General features: G+C 38.8%; 1 protein-coding gene across 3 annotated transcripts in view; it reads left to right on the top strand.

Annotated features, from left to right (window-relative positions):
* Positions 1–19,377, top strand: part of DCLK1 (doublecortin like kinase 1) — a 244,478-nt gene that overhangs the window by 125,032 nt on the left and 100,069 nt on the right. For all 3 annotated transcript variants that reach the window (XM_057410443.1, XM_057410442.1, XM_057410445.1), the window contains exon 4: positions 5,170–5,269. In XM_057410443.1, coding sequence (XP_057266426.1) covers positions 5,170–5,269 — 100 coding nt within the window. The remainder of the gene's footprint in view (positions 1–5,169; positions 5,270–19,377) is intronic.

Raw genomic sequence — 19,377 nt, 5'->3', positions numbered from 1 at the left:
ACTTGACATAAAATTAATGAGTCAGAGTCCTAAAATCATGAGTCATTTAAACACTGAGGTTTTTCCAAGGATAAAAGGGTGTTTTAATGTCTTTTTCACTGTCAGGGAAATGATAATCAAACTCAACATGAGATTGTTTCAAGTTCAAAAAGGCTACTTTAAAACAGCTTTAAAACTTCTCAGCTAGCTGGCTACAGGATGAAGTCTGGAAGACAATTGCCACTGACTGTGCCTGCCCCATCCTTTGCTGATTCTCCACCAGCCTCCATTACCTGTCACCCTTGGTGTGCACTCCTGCCTCTCAGCCCACATCTCCTCCTCTCTTTATGCCTGGTGTTTTCCTTTGCCATCATCCTTCATTTCTCTTTTCAGGAAACCCCCATACCCACTTACCGTTCAAGTTCTCCTTGTCTCCTTCTGCATCTTTTTTGTTTTACCACCTCATTTCTTTGTTCTTACTCTTCTTTCCAGCCCTCAAACAGTGTAGTGCTTGAGGGCACACCAGCTTGAGGTTTTATCGTTGCTCATCCAAACTTTCTGGATTTTAGTGTGTGTGTTTTAAAGCGTGAACTCAAAAAGGTCCCTGATCCCACTATAGCCAGAATAAAGCAATTGTAAAAGGTGATTTAATTTCTAGCTTTCATCTCATGCTTTTAGAGAAAGGATTGATTCAGTCCCTCTCTCCATCCCTCCCTCCCTCTTCTCCCTCTCCCTTTTTCCCCCTGGCCTTCTCTTTTCCATCCTTTCCCCCTTCCCTCTTTCCCTCTCTCTGCACCTCCTCTTCACTGCTACCAACTGGTCTTTCTTACTTGTGGTGAGAGAATAAAACCACGTAATGGCTCTACCAGCTGCTATTCCTACTCTCCCGTCATCTGTGCTCCAAAACATAAAGCATAATTTCTCACATCTTTTGTAGATGCAACAAAAAAGGGTCTCTGTAACAAAGTTAACAACTTCAAAGAGGTAAATATTAAGAGCTTAAATGGTTCAGATTAGTCAAAAGAAAACTAAAGGCTCCACAATATTTAGGAGATTTCTCATGGGTTCCAGGTACTTGCCTATTTAAAAAAAGAGAGAAAATTGAAGGTATTTTTTAAGGTGCGTATAGTGTCTGTGCAATGGTGCAAAGCTAGTCCCGTGGCTGGGCTGGAAGCCCAGTTTGCTGCTCTGCTCCCTGTTCTCCTTGGGCAACTCGACTGCTCGGCTTCCTGCTCCCCCAGCAGCGTGACTGCCTGGTCCCACTGGGTTTCTGTGTCCCCTCAGCTCTTCTAGTGAAAGCACCAGAGCAACTAGGGAGATACGAAGTAATCTGGAGTTCTTCCTAGGCAGACATCTGCATTTCCCACTGGAAGGGCATATGGAATCTTAAGTTGTTTGCTAGGACAAAGATGGGTGGGGGATCCAGATTTCAGCCTGTACAACTTGCTCAGGTGAGTTTAGGCATGCCAAATTATTCTGCCTCTCCTCTGTTTTGGACTGGGTATGTACAGATCAGCCGTGGCATCAGCTAGTCAGCTAGTCTTTTATGGGACTTCTGTATAGCCTGAAGTCTGTACTAGTGATCGATTTTCTTTGCGGCTGCTTGTCATCTTTCTCACCGTGGATGCAAAGGATTGTGCTGCCTGAGACTCCCTGGCCTCTGGTATTGTTACTGTTATTTATTCATTCTCCTACAGAGCATGAGAGAGGCACCACTAACTTTAAATATCACCTTTTTGTGAGAAAGTTTTTTGTTTACAAGTGTCACATTTTATTTAGTACAAAGTGCATGGTAGAAAATATTTATGTTTTCAGTTTAGTTTTACTGTAAGGTATATCTTTGCTGCTGTATAAACTTTGTTTTCCCCATTATGAGAAATGTCTCAGTGGATTATGAAAGATAAAAACTTACTTGTGAAAAAGAAGGAGATGTATTCCATGACTTGTAAACAATGAAAATGTTAAAGGAAGGCTCTTGTCATTTACTAATTTAAAAATTTACTAGTTTTAAAGCTGATAACATGCAACAGAGCACACTGGCCTCTTAAGCACTGGCACAGTCTGCTAAGGGTGATATAAATCTTTGATCTTCTGAACCATAACTTTTGAGGAGCTGTGTTCTCCAGAAGTGAAAATCGGTAATAAAAAGCATGTCCTGTTGCTTAACTCATGACTGAGTGTGAAGAGAAAGTGCTTGCAGATCTCCCTTCAGAAAAGCCTGGAAGGGGGTGCTGTGTCTTTGTTAGATGCCTGGTGGGAAGGACTGTCAGTGTAACCTCTGATGAGCATGAGCTATGGAGTGGAGCAGACCAGGGATGCTGAGACAGAGGGGACAGAAAACGCAGACAGCAAAGGACATCTCAAAGCTTCCAGTAAATAATATAAAAAGATACTGGAAACCTGAAGAGAAGATATTCCAGAGGGGGATGGTTTTGGAGGGAACTTATGCTCTTGCTATAAGCTTTCTAGGAGCTAGAATTGTAATTCCTAAATCAGTAAAATCTTAGGAGGCAAGAAAAACAGTAAGAAGTGTATGCAGTTTTATATGCAGAGTAGGAAACTAAGAGCATGGAAAAAAGAAGCAAGCAGGAGAACACTTTAAGCATAAAGTTTAATAAAAGGCTATCTAAGTACAAATTAGTTTCTGTTGTGCTAATCCTGTTTTCTTTCTTATTTGCCTATAAATTGCGCTGATTAAACCTGAGATGCTGTAAATATTGGCATAGTTGAGCCTGGTTAGGTGTTGCTACCTCCATTTTAATGTCTTGTTTAGGCTTGGATGAAACCTTCTTAACTGAGCAGAGCCAAGCATTTTGGAGTTTTATTAAATGCACACCATTTTTTAATTCACTTAGGAATTTAATTTTTATTCATGTGTGTTGTCAAAATAGCTCAACTTTGTGCCTAAGGTCATTTCCTATTTGTTCAGTTCTAGTATAAACGTAAATGTAAAGGTTATCACTCCCCAGAAGAGTGTCAAACTAGGGAGGCAAACAAGAAATCACAGGTTTTTTTAATGCCATTCTGCAAATTAGTAGCTTTGTGCATGCTGTGGGAGATGTGGCAATTTCAGAGGAACTTGACTGAAGGGAAGAGATGTTTGAAGCTTGGTGGGAGTATGGGGTGGGAAGATAGGCAGGATATGTCTTGCAGACAAAAAAAAGGATGGGAAGTAAATGAGTTTCTAGAACGGTTGCTGATACACTAATAGAAGGTAAACTGAGTAGGAACATGGTAAAAAGCTCCATCAAATACTTACATTTCTGATGTTGGTGTTAAGGTACTGTCTGACATTAAGATGACAATGGTGATAGGAATAGGGCTGTGGTGGATCTGAATTTAAAATTATGTGCATTCCTTAAGGAAAGAATAATTTTGGGAGTACCTTTGTCTCTTTGCAGTTAATTTACTTCATCTAGTTGTTCTTCTCTTTATTTCCTGTTTTTTCTTTTGCTTTTGTTCTACCTTTAAAACAGTTTTAATGACAAATTTTATTCTGCAAGCAAGTCATGACAAGTGCCACAATTTTTCTTCCTCAAGATTTTTCCAGCATAGAGGCTTGTCACTGTTGTAGAAGCCAAAGCCTTCAGGCACGTTTCCGGGAAGCATGATATGAATTTTATAACCTCTAGATACGAGTTGTTGCAGTTTGGGGGGTGCATGTTTTTATGCCAAAATCTGGCAAAATCTCATTAGCTAATTTTTTCACTTGTGTTTTTGTATGCTTTAAAAGCTGACTTTCCCTCCCCCAGCTTTTTATGAGGGGGCGGTCTGGCTCAGCTGAACTGTTCCCAACTATGTTGTTAATTTTTAGAGATTCTTAATGTGTTACTTTCCCGTGTGTACACTTGAAATTTATTTGTGAAATTATCATGTTCAAACATTTGTACATTATTTAATTACAAAACATTGCGTAAAAGTAAGCAAATACAGACTTCGAAAATCGCCTTGTAGATGTGAAGCAGACACAGAGTTTACCAAGCATCTTTGTTTTTTTAAAGGTAATCAGATATCTAATTTGTTTTTTTTTAAATTGTCAAAAAATGAATCAGTGTGTCCATCCAAAGAAGTCAGGTTTGGAGAAAGTTACTGGTTGTTTTAAGAATAATAATATGAAGTCATGTGAATGGAAATACTAAACTGTTAGGTAGTGTCGTGAACTAGAAGCTATTGTAAAGAAATCATAGAATCATAGAATCATTTGGGTTGGAAGGCACCTTCAAAGGTCATCTAGTCCACCCCCCCCGCAATGAGCAGGGACATCTTCAACTAAATCAGTTTGCTCACAGCCCCATAAAACCTGGCCTTGAATGTTTCCAGGTCTGGGGCAGCTACAGTTTCTCTGGGCAACCTGTGCCAGTGTCACAGCACCCTCCTTGTAAAAAATTTCTTCCTCATATCTAGTCTGAATCTACCCTTTTTTTAGTTTAAAACCATTAACCCTTGTCCTTTCATCACAGGCCCTGCTAAAATGTCTGTCCCCATCTTTCTTATATTCCCCCTTTAACTGTTGAAAGGCTGTGATAAGGTCTCCCTGTAAATTTCATGCATGGACAATAATTCAATACCAGCATAATGTTGGCTATTCATATTTGGGAATGGAAAGGGATTATCTTTTGCTCAATACTGTAAGTATCATTCCCAGCTCACCTGGTTGTTCATGTTGGCACCTTCAAAGAGACTTCACGTTGATTTTGCTGGCAAAGAGGAAGAGTGTGTTAGGGAGACTCAGTTCACCCATATAAGTTTCATGCCCTGTCAGGGAGATTTTACTGCAATAACTACATTTCATTCTGCATATAAAGCTGTAACCTTGTTTCAGTGCACCGAAGGATAGAGATGTAGGCTCAAAAGTAAATTAATTACCCAGTAACTACTGAATGGCGTACCCTTACCTTGTGCATAAACAAAAGGCATTTACCTCATAACCCATTGATGCATCAGGTATTAAATGTGACAGTTATGGCTTTCTGTCTTATCTCTCTCTTCCTGCAGTGTTTATAAAAGCGTTTCTCTCTTACAACGGATGGTCAAACCACAGCTTTGAAATTTATCTGGAGATGAAGCTCTGTTGTTAGCGTTAAAAGTGAACAGTTTTCATGCAGATGGGGACAAGGAGGAGTTTATTCTTCTTACTATTCCGGTTATGAGGTATTTCATACAATGTGTTTCTTTCTTTTTTGCTTGCAGGTGATGTGCCTTCAGGATTTCTTTGGCGATGATGACATTTTTATTGCGTGCGGACCAGAAAAGTTCCGTTACCAGGATGATTTCTTGCTGGATGAAAGTGGTAAGATGTATTTTTAAAATGTTTACAACCGGAGTATAGGGCAGATTTCTATATCATGCTAATTAAGCCAAAACTGTTTGACCTAAATTAATTTCAGAAAGAGCATTAATATTTTTATTCTTTAAATACTAAATACTGAAATAAGAGGTAACTGAAAGCAACAGTAAAGCTGCCAAGGGAAACATATTTGCCTGTGCAGCGTACTACTTCAACCTGAATTTCATATACGATAGAGAGTAGTCGTGTGTTTGGTGGAACTCCTTTTTTGCAAATTCTTGCATAGAGTTTTGTGCTTAATTTTTCTTTGAATTTATTCTTTTTCCTTATTACAATTTTTCAGCCTCACAGTCCTTACAATTGAGATATAGATAATGCTCCACAGGTAATATGATAAAGGAAGGTAGATAAAATTCTGTGTGAAAGATAATCAGCAAATTGAGACAAAGTAATCTGAGACAATGCAGGGAGTTCTCTTTTTTCTCAGAGGTTGACTCATACAATAATGTAACCAGTGTACGTAATCCTTTAAGGAAAATATATGCTTGATTCGCAAATACCATTTTTGTTACAAAGAGCTTTCCTAACTTAGAAACTTCAGTAACAAGAAAAAAATCTATAAGATTTGTGTATTTTGCAAGACCCAGCAAAGGTTTTATTGCCCCTGCGGTCTCTCTCAGTCCAGGGTATGTTTGTAATCCACTAGTATCAACTTCTCTCATCCTTTTTTTTGAAATATCAAAGGTCTCAACAGCTGACTGGAAAATCAGAAAATATTTTATTACAGTAGTAACTTCTTTCATAGTCATCATGTGCATATTTAACTTCACCACTTCATCACTGCTTTTGATGCAAATTAACATTCAAAATGAAAGATGGTGCAATTGTACTTCCCTGACTAACCTGTGAAAGAGTTCTTGGTTTACCTGGATCCAGACAAATGCTCCATTAGCTTGTGTAGGAGCAGAAGGAGCCAACTTGTGCAGCATTTACATTGTGAGTTGAAGGGTAAGCCTGGAAAAGGAGGTATCTTTGCTACTTGCAAAGGAACAATATTTTGTATCAGGCACAACCAGATGCAAGCACATATTCTGCCCTCTTCTAGAGGACCTTATAATATGGAAATAAAAATCAAATAGTGCAGCAGATTTGTTCTTTGCCATAATTGTACTTGCCTCTAAGCTAAAATGTGGAAAGGTAACTTTAGCCATCGTTAGGACAGGAATTAGAAAGGAAATGGGGACATACTTGGGTAGCACAGGGGTTTCCTAGGTGGTAATGTGGCCAGCACAGCTGTCCTGCATTTAATGAGTGCCAGGTAGCTGACTGCACAGTCTGGATTCACTTGTGTCTCTTATCTGAAAGATGACACTGGTGGCTGCCTAGTATCTCCTCCCAGTGAATCCTGTGGCATTTTTCCAGTGCTGACTCGGGGAGAAATGATGACAGCAGATTTGTCTAAATCCCTTTTTGAAGTACGGAGCACTTTTTTGGATGTCTAGTGTCAAAGTACAGACAACCTGACTCTGCCTAGTCTTTATTTGTCTGACATATCACTATCTCTTTGAGTAAGCACTACTTCCTCTGGAACATTGGTGCTTAAAACCATATTATACTGAACTGGGGAAAAAAAAAAAAAAAAGCAGCAGTTTGGAATCTAGGCTGAAAGTCCAATTTCAGCAATTTGTTGTGTTTGCTTTAAAGATTGAGTGAACATTGACTGTTTTGACTACAGGAGCAAAGAAAGAGCAGAAAATTAGACTCCAGACTGTCTCTAACTCCTTTGTGAAGTGTACATCAACTATTTTGGGATATTTTTTCGACTAAGTTTAGTATCAGAAAACTTGTTTAGGTTGCTTGCCATTAATAGGTGATGTACCAACTAGGTACACATCTAGTTAGGCTTCTCTGAGGTGGGAACAAGATTTGGAGAGAGAATTAAAAAACTACTCAACTTTTGTTTTGTTTGGCAAATGAAGTCTGTGTGACCACACTATGTGTCCATGTGTCCCTCATAGTTAATCTAAGAACATTAAAATTACTAGTAAGTGGTGTCTAACTGTGCAAGGCTTGGAAACCTTGACTCTGCTTCCCTGTAAAGCAGCTTGAAGCAACACTGTGCTGTTCTCTGTCACCACATCCCTCCAGCATTTCCCACTTTCAGCCAGTTAAGGTGTTGGGGCTCAAGAAATAAAGAAAAGCAAAATTTGAAGGTGGGAAAGAAAAGGAGAAAGAATAAAGGCTTAAACAATCAGGGCTATGGGTTTTTGGGAATTACTTATCAAGGAGGAAGAATGCCTTTGTCCTGTCGTGTCCTGATACTAGAGGTGAGTGAGAGACAAAGTTTCTGGGATTGGAAAACCAGTCGCCTGTACTGGGATTATTTTTAACTAACACCATGTGTCGAGAGTATGTATCTGCAACTGAGCCAGTCCCAATAGATTTCTTCCCCAGTAGATAAAACTTAGTCCTATTGACAAGGTAAATGGTAGATATTTGATTGACTCAGTTGAAGGTGCATGTTTTGAACAGTTCCTGTGAATTATGCTCCAGAAATGTCTGGTTTGCTTTTGTAAAGGGATCTCTATCCCTGATTTATCTGTTCTTAGTTACATTGTATTTCTCTAAAGTTGCTTAAAAACTTTTAGGGTGCAATTAATTCCACCCTATCAGAAAGGAAAAGTCTAAAGATTCACGAGTCTGAATTACTTTTAGTTGTCTTTATCCTGCTCCCATGGCTTGCTTCTGGCACGGGATAACACCTTTTAAAAGCCATAGAATCAGAAATTTAGAAACAGTCTCGAAGTCAGTGAATCAATCTCTCTGTCTAGGTGTGGGATTAACATTCCCCATTTCATTTCTGACATACACATCTAACATGATGCTTTAATGGCTCTGATGAGGAGGAATCTAACCTCCTGAGACATTCTTTGACAGTGGTGAACTCTCCTCACTGTTTTTCAGCTATCTTACCCCAGATTCCCTTGCTATAAATGAAACCCATTACTAATTTTCTTATCCACTGTGAACCTGGGAAACAGATGATTTGTTTTTCTTTGGAAAATTCTGTGGACTTCCATAAACCACATGAATTTTATCTTGTTTAGGCTGAACAATTAGTTCAGCCTTTGTTTTGAGTTTAGACTTAAACCTGTCCTTGAAGGAGAGTTTGTTCCTCCTTTTTATTATGTCCCTTCTCTGTTTTACGTCTTTTCAGGAAGAGGCACTGCACATCGCCTTGGCAATCAGTTAAGAAAAGCCAGTTAATTAGGGAACCATCAAAGAGAAAAACAAGCAGTTGGCACATACATTGCCAATATCTTCCTTGATAGACAGATGGTTTTCATATTGAGCACTATAACAGGAAGTACAGAATCAATAGGCACCACCCACATCATAATTCCTAGCAATCATCTCCATATTCAACCTAATCAATAGATACAATAGCCACACACACTTCTACCAAGAGAGTTGCAGATGGGACATGAAGATGCATGGGAATGACCCTAAAATTAAGAAGTAAATACTGCTTGTTTGTCAAGTATCAGTGGCAATGCTACTTTCATAGAAAGGGAAGTGTAAGCACAAAAACATTATATTAATGAAGCATGCATTACATCTGCCAGCTTGTAAGAAAAGATCCTCAGTGTAGAATATGGCAGTGGCTGCTTCAGGCATTGTTAGCTTGCAGTTCTGGAAGCTTTCCCAGAAATCCCAATTTTGCTTTAGCTCTTTTTGAAGAAGAGGTCAAAGGATGGTTTTCTATAGCTCTCAGCTGTGTGTTGGCAAAGATTAAGGTTTAAAGGCCAAGCTCACAAATATATTTGTAATCAGCTATTATTTAGGCACCTAAACAGGATTTGGCAGTGTAAATAACTCGTGGGATTGTCCCTAAATAAGAACATCTCCTTGGCTTATATGGATATTTCTCTTAGCACTGTCAAAGATGAAAGTTTTTGCTGATGGCAGTATCAGACTTACTTAGTTTTTTTTTAATTAAATTATTTTTTTATGTTTAATTAATGTTGGCTGAGTTCTTTGGAAGCTTAAGAGTTGCAGAAACCCAAGTATAACAGAATTCATCACATACTGAGACTCATCATGTAAAAAGAATGTGATCTCAGCTGACCAAAGCCAGTGTGCCTCCAAGCAGAGTATAACGAACACAGAATGTCTGGATGTGAAAACAACTACAGATTGCTTGCCAAGAGCACATGTTATTGTTACGAAAACAATTATGAGAATGAGTCTCTTCTAGGGGAAAATTAAGACTAGGATCTTTGAAACCTAATTTCACTTTGACTTTGCTGGCCTATCTTAGCCCTCAGCTCAGTATCTCTGTGCCAGAAGTGTTACTGCTTCATCTTGCCAGCAGCAGATAATTTGCCAGGAAAATCTGAGTCCTGTGATGTCCACACATATGCATGTGCACGTGGAGGCGTGCACACGCATCTGATTCAGTAACTGCGGTTAGGGTCAGGAGTATCATGTTTATCCCTGTTAATAACTGTCAGGTTTCTGTAACCTCCATTACTCTGTCCTTCCTAAAAGAGGGAGGAAGGGGAAATTGGTTATAGTCCTTGTCTACCCTGATTTATAGAACAGAGACTGATGTGTTAAGCAGCTTTTGGCTGGACTTCGGAGTAGAGAGCATGCTGGCTGACTTACTCTGTCCTCATTAAAAACTCGTGCTTTGGCAATTGGAAAGTAGTGGTGGGTTCTGGGGACTTTGAGATATAACTTTGCTTTCAACAGAGGCATAGATATAAAGTGTTCCAGTGCAGTGTGGTATTTTCAAATGTCAACAACTTCTGGGCCTTGGAGACGGATATTCTGTGTATGAGGCAGAAACAAATGCAGGCAGGGGGGACCAGTCCTCTGACTGTAAGCACCATTTAGGCTAATGGTTCAGAAAGGGCAGAAGGAAAGAAGCTGCTTGTCCTGTGGATTTGCTTCCAGTGTCCCCTTTATTTTCGTACTCCAAGACCTCCAGTTTCATCTCCACCCTCTCATAATGCCTTAGACACTTGAACAGCCCTCTCGGCTCCCTGCCATCTCTCATGCTACTGCTTGTCCTTGTTCTCTTCCTCCCAGTAAGGACATTAATGGGGTCTCTCTTTTATCCAGCAGTGTGACAATTTCACAACTTTCTCCAAAATGATGGGAATATCCCCTCACTGAGACTACCTGCATCCAGCCGTGCTGGAAGTGCTTCCTTCCCCTGGCCCACACCCCAGGCTTGCCTCTGGCTGTGCAGAAATACTTGTCTGTAGGGTAGTGTGTGTATGACTCGCCTCAAATGCTGATCTGCATGTAAATACTGAGAACAGTATCAGCATGTTCTCATGATCATCAGGTGGCTGGTAATAGAATATCATGTGGCGCTCATGAAATAAAATCTGTAGTAATGCTTAAGTCAAATGAGCTTTCCACATGAAAAACACATTCACAGAACTTCAGGTTTTTTCTATGCAGGATTTCTCTTTTAGAAGATATGTTCTTGATTACCTAAGTCCATTTCTGTATCTGCTGTCTGCAAGCTACTTGCTTTGAATATATTCTGTCTCTCAAGTCTACTTATTTGAGATATTGTTTCTCACCTTTCTGCCTAAGCATCACTAGCAGTGAAAGTTTGGTCACTTAAATCATAAATCTTAGCTCCCTCTGTCTAGTAGATTTATAGACGTGAATAATGACATTAGAGCTTTCAAGAAGATTATATATATACTCTTCAATCCAGATTTATACTGTAGTGCCTATCTCTTATTTCCCTTTCCCCATCTCTACACCATGCATGCGTGTATAGAATCATAGAACCATAGAATCGTTAGGGTTGGAAAGGACCTTAAGATCATCTAGTTCCAACCCACCTGCCATGGGCAGGTACACCTCACACTAAACCATATCACCCAGGGCCTTGTCCAACCTGGCCTTGAGCACTGCCAGGGGTGGAGCATTCATAACTTCCCTGGGCAACCCATTCCAGTGCCTCACCACCCTCACAGGAAAGAATTTCCTCCTTATATCCAATCTAAACTTCCCCTGTTTAAGTTTTAACCCATTATCCCTTCTCCTGTCACTACAGTCTCTAATGAAGAGTCCCTCCCCAGCATTCCTATAGGCCCTGTTCAGATACTGGAAGGCTGCTATGAGGTCTCCACGCAGCCTTCTCTTCTCCAGGCAGAACAGCCCCAACTTCCTCAGCCTGTCTTCATACAGGAGGTGCTCATGGCCTCCTCTGGACTTGTTTCAACAGTTCCATGTCCTTTTTATGTTGAGGACACCAGAACTGCACACAATACTCCAAGTGAGGTCTCACGAGAGCAGAGTAGAGGGGCAGGATCACCTCCTTCGACCTGCTGGTCATGCTCCTTCTGATGCAGCCCAGGATACGGTTGGCTTTCTGGGCTGTGAGCACACACTGCAGCCGGCTCATGTTCATTTTCTAATCAACCAACACCCCCAAGTCCTTATCCACAGGGCTGCTCTGAATCTCTTCTCTGCCCACCCTGTAGCTGTGCCTGGGATTGCTCTGACCCAGGTGCAGGACCTTGCACTTGGCATGGTTAAACTTCATGAGGTTGGCATCAGCCCACCTCACAAGCGTGTCAAGGTCCCTCTGGATGGCATTCCTTCCCTCCAGTGTATCAACTGAACCACACAACTTGGTGTCATCAGCAAACTTGCTGATATTTGCATAGTTATCACTTTTCATCAATATTGCTATGAAAAAGTTGCCTGTATGTATAAGTAGGAAAAATCATGATCACTTAAAACTAATGAAAGTCTCTCATTGAAACTAGACAAACAGTAAGACTGCAGTTCATGCCAATTCACTGTGTTCCTTTAACCAAATGTTCTTCAATATGTTTTCTTCAGTATTTGCTTTCTCTGATATCTGTTAAAAATAGCATGAATGAAACACCATTCAATAAATTAGAACTGATGGAAATCCCACTTCATTTGCATAAGGAGTTTTGAGTGTGCATGTTTCTTTAGCAATTTTCCATGGTAAAGCTGATTTTGGATATAAAAATACCAAAACTTTTGAGTCCAAAAATATCAAGCATTTATCAGTAATAGCTGCATATTAATTAAGTTGCATTTTTATTGGTAATTTGTAACATAAAATTTCAGCTTGTTTTAAATAAAAGAAAAATTGTTATTAAGCATCATCAGCATTATTATCTTAATGTACGTGAGGTTTTATTCATAACAAGTAATGTTAATATGTCATTAATAACAGAGTAGACAGAATGCATTTATTGGTTTTGTATAACTTTTGATATTTTTGAGCTTTCATTTTATTTTTGTATTGTAATTTATTGAACTGAATCTTACCAGAGGAATATTTAGATTAATCAGATTGGTTCAGGAGATGATTTTTCTAACACCGTATTTTAAACTAGTTTCCCAAACATCTCAGTTGTATACCCAAATGCAAAGAGTGTAATTCCAATTTTTATGACCAGTTTTATAAACAAAGTTTCAGTTCTGGGGAAGTAATGGAGAAATTTGTTAGACATAACAGGGTAGATCTTGGCACTTGAGTTCTTAATTTGATTATCTGCTATCTCTTCTTTCATGGAAGTTGCTTTATTTTACAGCCTTTGATCCTAGTTCACTGTTTGTATAATTTGTATAATTTTTTATAGGCCACAGGTTGAGTTTTGAGCTTGTATGTTCAATCTGTATCCTTAGAGGATGGTATTAACTTTGAGTGTTTTCTGGAGAGACTTTATCTTTTGTTTTTCCAGTTCCAATGATGATGAAATCAGCACACAGTAGCTGTATATTATAACCCTCTCCACTGAGTCTGTCGTGGAGTTTGGTGACAAGCGTAGGGGAGTTTAACATCAGAGATGTTAGGAATTACCTTTACCACATGGTTATATTTGTACTTTTCGTTGTCTTTAATTAGCTTGGTAAAATGGCGGTTGGTGAACAGTATCTTGGCAAGTATATTTGTGTTTTTCACATTTTGCAGATCCTTTCCAATGCTGGAAAGATTAGAATCTATTCTGTTTTTGAAAAGATGTACCCTGTAGTCCTGTTGTAGGAGATCCTTTGAGTGAGCAACTTAGACCCATTTTCTTGAGCTATTACAAATTTGTATGAGACAGCTTCAAGATGAGTAGTTCTTGTAATGTTAGCACATCATTATTCAGTCTGAGAAACTGAACTGTGCTGTCTGGTAAACTGTATTAGGATGTGTCCTGGTGACCTGTTGGTTTGTTGGGTAGTATGGTTGTATCAGAGATATTTGTATTAAGAATAGATTCTACCCATCATCAATAAAATTGGACTGCTTAAATTGTCCATTTAATTTTCTACTTCTCATACTAGATACAGACTTTATACCTGGAGTTTGTCATGTCTTGAGTAAGTGTGTACACATTTTTTTTAATGCCAGAGCCATCCACACATTCTCTTATCCTGGCAAAATCTTTCAAAAAGAGAATAATTATTCAAACTGTAGAGTTTGTTAGCTTTTAGAAAGCAGAAACTTTCTGAAGGAATATGAGGAAAATTTAAGGGCCTTTTTTTTTTTTTTTCAGTCTTAGCCTACTTGGATAATATTTCAAAGTGTTCAAATCAGAAACTGAGTACCTCAGTGACAGGTATTTGTATTTATATACTCATACATATTTACTGAGATGCTGTGTATACAGACACAAGTATGTCAAGCATAAAGAGTTTTACTGTCCTGCAAACACAGCCAGTAGAAGACCTCTGCAAAACAGCTGTGTTTCATATAATCATAGAACAGTTAGGGTTGGAAAGGACCTTAAGATCATCTAGTTCCAACCCCCCTGTCATGGGCAGGGACACCTCACACTAAACCATCTCAGCCAAGGCTTTGTCCAACCTGACCTTGAACATTGCCAGGGATGGAGCATTCATAACCTCCCTGGTCAGTAAAGAAGTTTATACCTCAGCCTAAGCATCAAACGTTCACATAGTCGTATTTTCCAAAATTGTGCTGATTTTGACTTTGCAAAGTAAATTAAATTAGATAAAGGTTTTAGCCAGATGAGGACATTGAAAAAAAAAAACAAACCCACAACCAATAAACAAAATGTCATGGAGTCATGATACAGTGTAGCAATGACAGATACACTACTTCAGTATTTCTGCCTCTGTATTCAGAAAAAAAAAGAAAGATATATAATGAAAAAAAAAAGATATATAGTGAGAAAAAAAAAGATATATAATGAGGGAGAAACATCCTGTCTGATCAGAATCTTTGGAGAAATCAAAATTACTAATCCTAAAGAAGAATGCAGAAGTCAGTTGCAAAATGCATTATGTTGTGCATATAAGACCTGTCACTGTCGAGGAAAAAATGTGTTTGTATATGCTACTAAGATAGTAACAGAATTTAATGCTGCCACACCTTCCTGTAAAGCAAAAGAAATTCATATTATTAAAGCTTGTCTATTATTTCTTTACTGATCTAGTTCCCATACTCAATATAAAAAGGCTCTTTAGGACATCAGCCTTATGAACAATCTCATCTGTAAACTTCAAAACACTCCTCTGAACAGTCTCTGAAGTATGTTGTGATATACAGAATGAAAGATGGTTTCATGGGCTATTTCCAGCCTAACATGAATTTTCAATCTGCCATTATTTAAACTTTCTGAGAAAAAAAAAAGTCATTCGAACTTCACACACCTCAGTAAGTGTTGTGGTGTTAGCAGATGTTCTTAGTCAAACCATATTTTCCAGCTATCCACTGTTAGCCTATTGCCAGGATGACTCAGCCTGATTACTTTAGTTTTATCTAAATAATTACAGAAAAATTTAATTGCCTGAACTAGATAGCATTCAAGGAGAACCCATTAATATTATTGACAAAAGCTGCCCCGGGATTTTATAAATTAGACAGTCCTGAAGTTCTCAGTTTTTTTTAACTCAGGAAGCTGATTTCTGGATTTTCTGTTGATAGGTAAAGCAATGATGTGGTAAGTCCACTGCAGCTGAAAGTAGCAATACCATGGTGGAGGTAGAAGAGGCAAAAATGTGGGTGGGCTGGCAATTATATGTGCCTGTATGTGCAGGTGGGTTTTGTTGCCCACACTGCAGCACAGCTCAATGTGCGAGGCATGTTCGTCCAGGTGTGAAAGCGGATTTAATGTCAGCATATAACAGTGTTTTGCTTTAGTAAGAGTGCTGTATATAATTGTTTGGTGAATGAGGATTTTGTCTGTAGAAATGAACTTTTGAGGAGGTCTGTATTGTAATAAGTTTGTCCAAATCTCCAGTTTTACTTTTTTTCATGTAGTCATTTGTCAACTCCTTTGACTCTGGTTTATTTGATATTTTTCTTAAGGTGCCGCTCAATATTTTTTCTTGTGTACATGAGAATTTGATTAAAAACATTCAAATTATTAATACCTGACACTGTAGACATTCTTTTTATTAAGGGCATGCCAAGTATTGCTGTTTTTAAATAGCTATGAAAATACCACGTGGTTTTATTTCTTCAGGCAAAATCACTTTATGGTTTTCTTCTTTAAAAATTGCTGCCTACTAGCTTTCAGTACTGTAATGCAGGAATATTTGAGGGACTAACTAGAAAAAAAACAATCTGTAATATTCTGAATTCCTTGAGGTATGTAAAATAACTTTATTTGCTGCAAGAGAGCCCGTGCGTGCCTGTTTAACTTTCTTTAAAACCAAACTTACTGCAGTGGACACTTACATAACAGTTTTTGTTTAAAAAGAGCAAAAATATGGTTATTATAATTCATTCTCTATTTTTTTCAATGTTTTGAAAGTTTCATTTCCTTTTCCTACCCATTACAAGCAGTCTACACCTACTTATGTGTTCCTGCGAACCAAAACCGTATTCAGACCAGTTACACAGGCCTGAATTCAGAATAATTGCATTCTTTAGGGAAGAGCATAATTGGTGATTGGTAAATTGGACTAGATTTGGGTACAGCTTTTCATAATGAAGACAGAGGAATGGTATGGAAGAGCCTACAGCTTTTCTCCCACTCTGTGATACACTGTTTTAAATGTGTGGTTGGATGAAGTTTGGTAAATGACAAGATGAGAGGAAAACCTGCAAGAAACGAAGCAAACATGGTGTTATTTTCATAGTAAGTGTTGTAAGTACATAGCAAGGTAGCACAGAATAGCAAACATGTTGCTGATACCTGATATTCTTGTCATGGCCAAGCCTATGATTAGCCTAAACACCTACACATTGATTGAGCTATACTGGGTGCTGAAACCAATGACTTCCTGGTAGGCTGAAATAGTGTGATTCTTACTGGCGCTGGTTCACACTTTCCACTCCAAAACAAGTGCTCTTATATTTTGCATGCAGGAATGCAGGAGTCATAAACCTGAAGAGGTAGGAAGCAAGAGGAAGCATGTGTCTACGGTCTAGTGTAAGGACATAGAATCATATAATCATAGAATAGTTAGGGTTGGAACAGACCTTAAGATACCTAGTTCCAAACCCCTGCCATGGACAGGGACACCTCACCCTAGACCATGTCACCCAAGGCTCTGTCCAGCCTGGCCTTGAACACTGCCAGTCATGGAGCAATTACCACTTCCTTGGGCAACCTGTTCCAATGCCTCACCACCCTTACAGTAAAGAACTTCTTCCTTATATCTAACTTGAACTTTCCCTGTTTAAGTTTGAACCTATTACCCCTTGTCCTATCGCTACAGTCCCTGATGAAAAGTCCCTCTCTGGCATCCTTGTAGGCCTCCTTCAGATATTAGAAGGCTGCTATGAGGTCTCTATGCAGCTTCCCTTCTCCAGGCTGAACAGCCCCAACTTTCTCAGCCTGTCTTCATACAGGAGGTGCTCCAGCCCCCTTATCATCCTCGTGGCCCTAAGATAAGAGGTTCCTTGATACTGTGTTGTGTTAGAGATTAATCTAATGAATTGCTTTATTTTGAGGTATTGCATTCCCTGGATTTTTATCGCATTGAGCGCTAATATAATTTGCATTGCATTGTGCTATAATAGCTTTCATCTTTAGTGAGGTGGGATATTGAGTATTATTTCTTCTTACTTTTATGATGTCGTTATTTCCAACTCTGAATTTGACCTAGGTGCTTAGTAGATATTTAGAACTTGTTATAGATGAGATGCAACAAAGTATGAGACGGAGACAGTGTGCGTGTGCAAACTGAATCACTTTTACTGACTTTCTTCCCATGTTTATACAAAATCACATAAGCTATTTTTAGACAAGCTATTTTTAGATCTTAACTATTCAACTGTTATCCTTGTTTTTGTACTAGCCAAGCTTTGATCAGTTCTAACACTACAATTCACACCATCCCCGCTTATCAGCTCATGTCCTCCTGTACAGGACATGCTGCATACCAATGTTTGTTATTCACATCTATGATGTTTTATGGCTGTTCTGGTTGTGTCCCTCACATCTTCGACCGCCTGAGGTTTTTGGCAGGCCACCTGTATTCCCTCAATGAGAGGCACTTATTGGTGGAGATACTGCTATACATAGCTGGAGTGGCTTGTAGTACGGAGATACAATACTAGTTCTTTTGAGTTTTTTAGAAGTAACTGAAGCATATGGGTACAGTGCAAAACAGGAGTCTTTGTAAGCTCAAGTGCAATATTCCTAAATATTCTTTATGCCTCTTCTTTATAAAGGGAAAGACAAATGCTTCTAGCCTGAGACCATGACAGGTTAATTATTTCAAGATCTAATACATGAAATTACAGGATATGAAAGACCATAAGGGACCTTGCAGATTATTATGTTTATCACAGTCCCTTTCACACCATACATTAAGAATGAATTATTTGTGAATCCTTGATGCTGAAAATCACAGATGCACAGAATGGTTGAGGCTGGAAGAGACCACTGGGGATCATCTAATCCAACCTCCCTATTCAAGCAGAGTCACACAGGATTGTGTCGAGGCAGCTCTTAAAAAACTCCAGGGAAGGAGACTTAACAACTTCTCTGGGCGACCTACTCCAATGGTCAGTCACCGTAACAGTAAAGAAGTTCTTCATGTTCAGGTGGAACTTCCTGTGTTTCAGTTTGTGCCCATTGCCCCTTGTCCTATTGCCTGGCACCACTATGAAGAGTCTGGCCCCATCCTCTTGCCAACTTCCCTTCGGATAGTTGATTAGATCCCTCCCAGATAGATAGAACTTGTTGAAATGGAAGACCTGAATAAGGAGGTTCAGTAGTTGGTACCAGGAAGAGGAAGACATATAAAGCCTTCCCTTCAGATAGTTGATTAGATCACTCCCAGATAGATAGAACTTGTGAAATGGAAGACCTGAATAAGGAGGTTCAGTAGTTGGTACCAGGAAGAGGAAGACATATAAAGTCAGTAGTGAAAACTTCTTCAGGAGATGTTTACCTGCTTTTAGGCAACTCTGTTTCCATGATGGAAACTCCATGGATAGTTACTTGTTCAAATTATATTGCTGCAGTTGAATGTAAATGCCGTTTCCTTTTTAAAGCACAAAAATAGTCTCCATTAAGCTACAGGCATTTTGTTAGGTTTGGGGAGGTTTTGAACTTTAGGGAGGGTTTTGCCTGAATAGTATGGGGCAGCAACCTTATTTCTTTTAACAAAACACCCATCTAAAAGATTTAAAAAAATGCTTTCATTCTCATAACTCATGTTTCAAATTACCAGACTATATACTGAATACAGTTTGTATGGTTCCTGTTGCTGTCCCAGAATATTGACATACCCATGGGTTTTTTTTTCTTTATCACTGGAACATATAAGGGGGATTTACTTTCTCCAAGCTCTCAAATGGATGGCAGCAGACCAGCTTTCTATGATGTATAGTAAATTGCAATACCTATATCTGTGTTTTTACATTAACTCTTCACATAGTTTTCATATATTTGAAAGGAGCAATGAATGTCAGTTTGAAATAGTACATAAAGTTCTTCAAGAAAGAGCAGAATAGAATAGTTCAGTTGAAAGGGTGTCACCATTCCTGCTTTCCTAAGAGACCAAGCTTCTGAAATGTTTTTTCTGTATATAGCAAGTTTGGAAAAGAAGTCACTTGCAAACATAATTTCATAAAAAATGTCTATGATTAGTAAGACTATGTTAGCATGTTAGCTATGACAGTT

The sequence above is a fragment of the Pezoporus wallicus genome, unplaced genomic scaffold, assembly GCF_028554395.1.
Source record: "Pezoporus wallicus isolate ANWC-B61680 ecotype Strahan unplaced genomic scaffold, APGP_CSIRO_Pwel_v1 contig_1876, whole genome shotgun sequence".
NCBI lineage: Eukaryota > Metazoa > Chordata > Aves > Psittaciformes > Psittacidae > Pezoporus > Pezoporus wallicus.
This window is presented reverse-complemented; position numbering and strand designations above follow the sequence as displayed.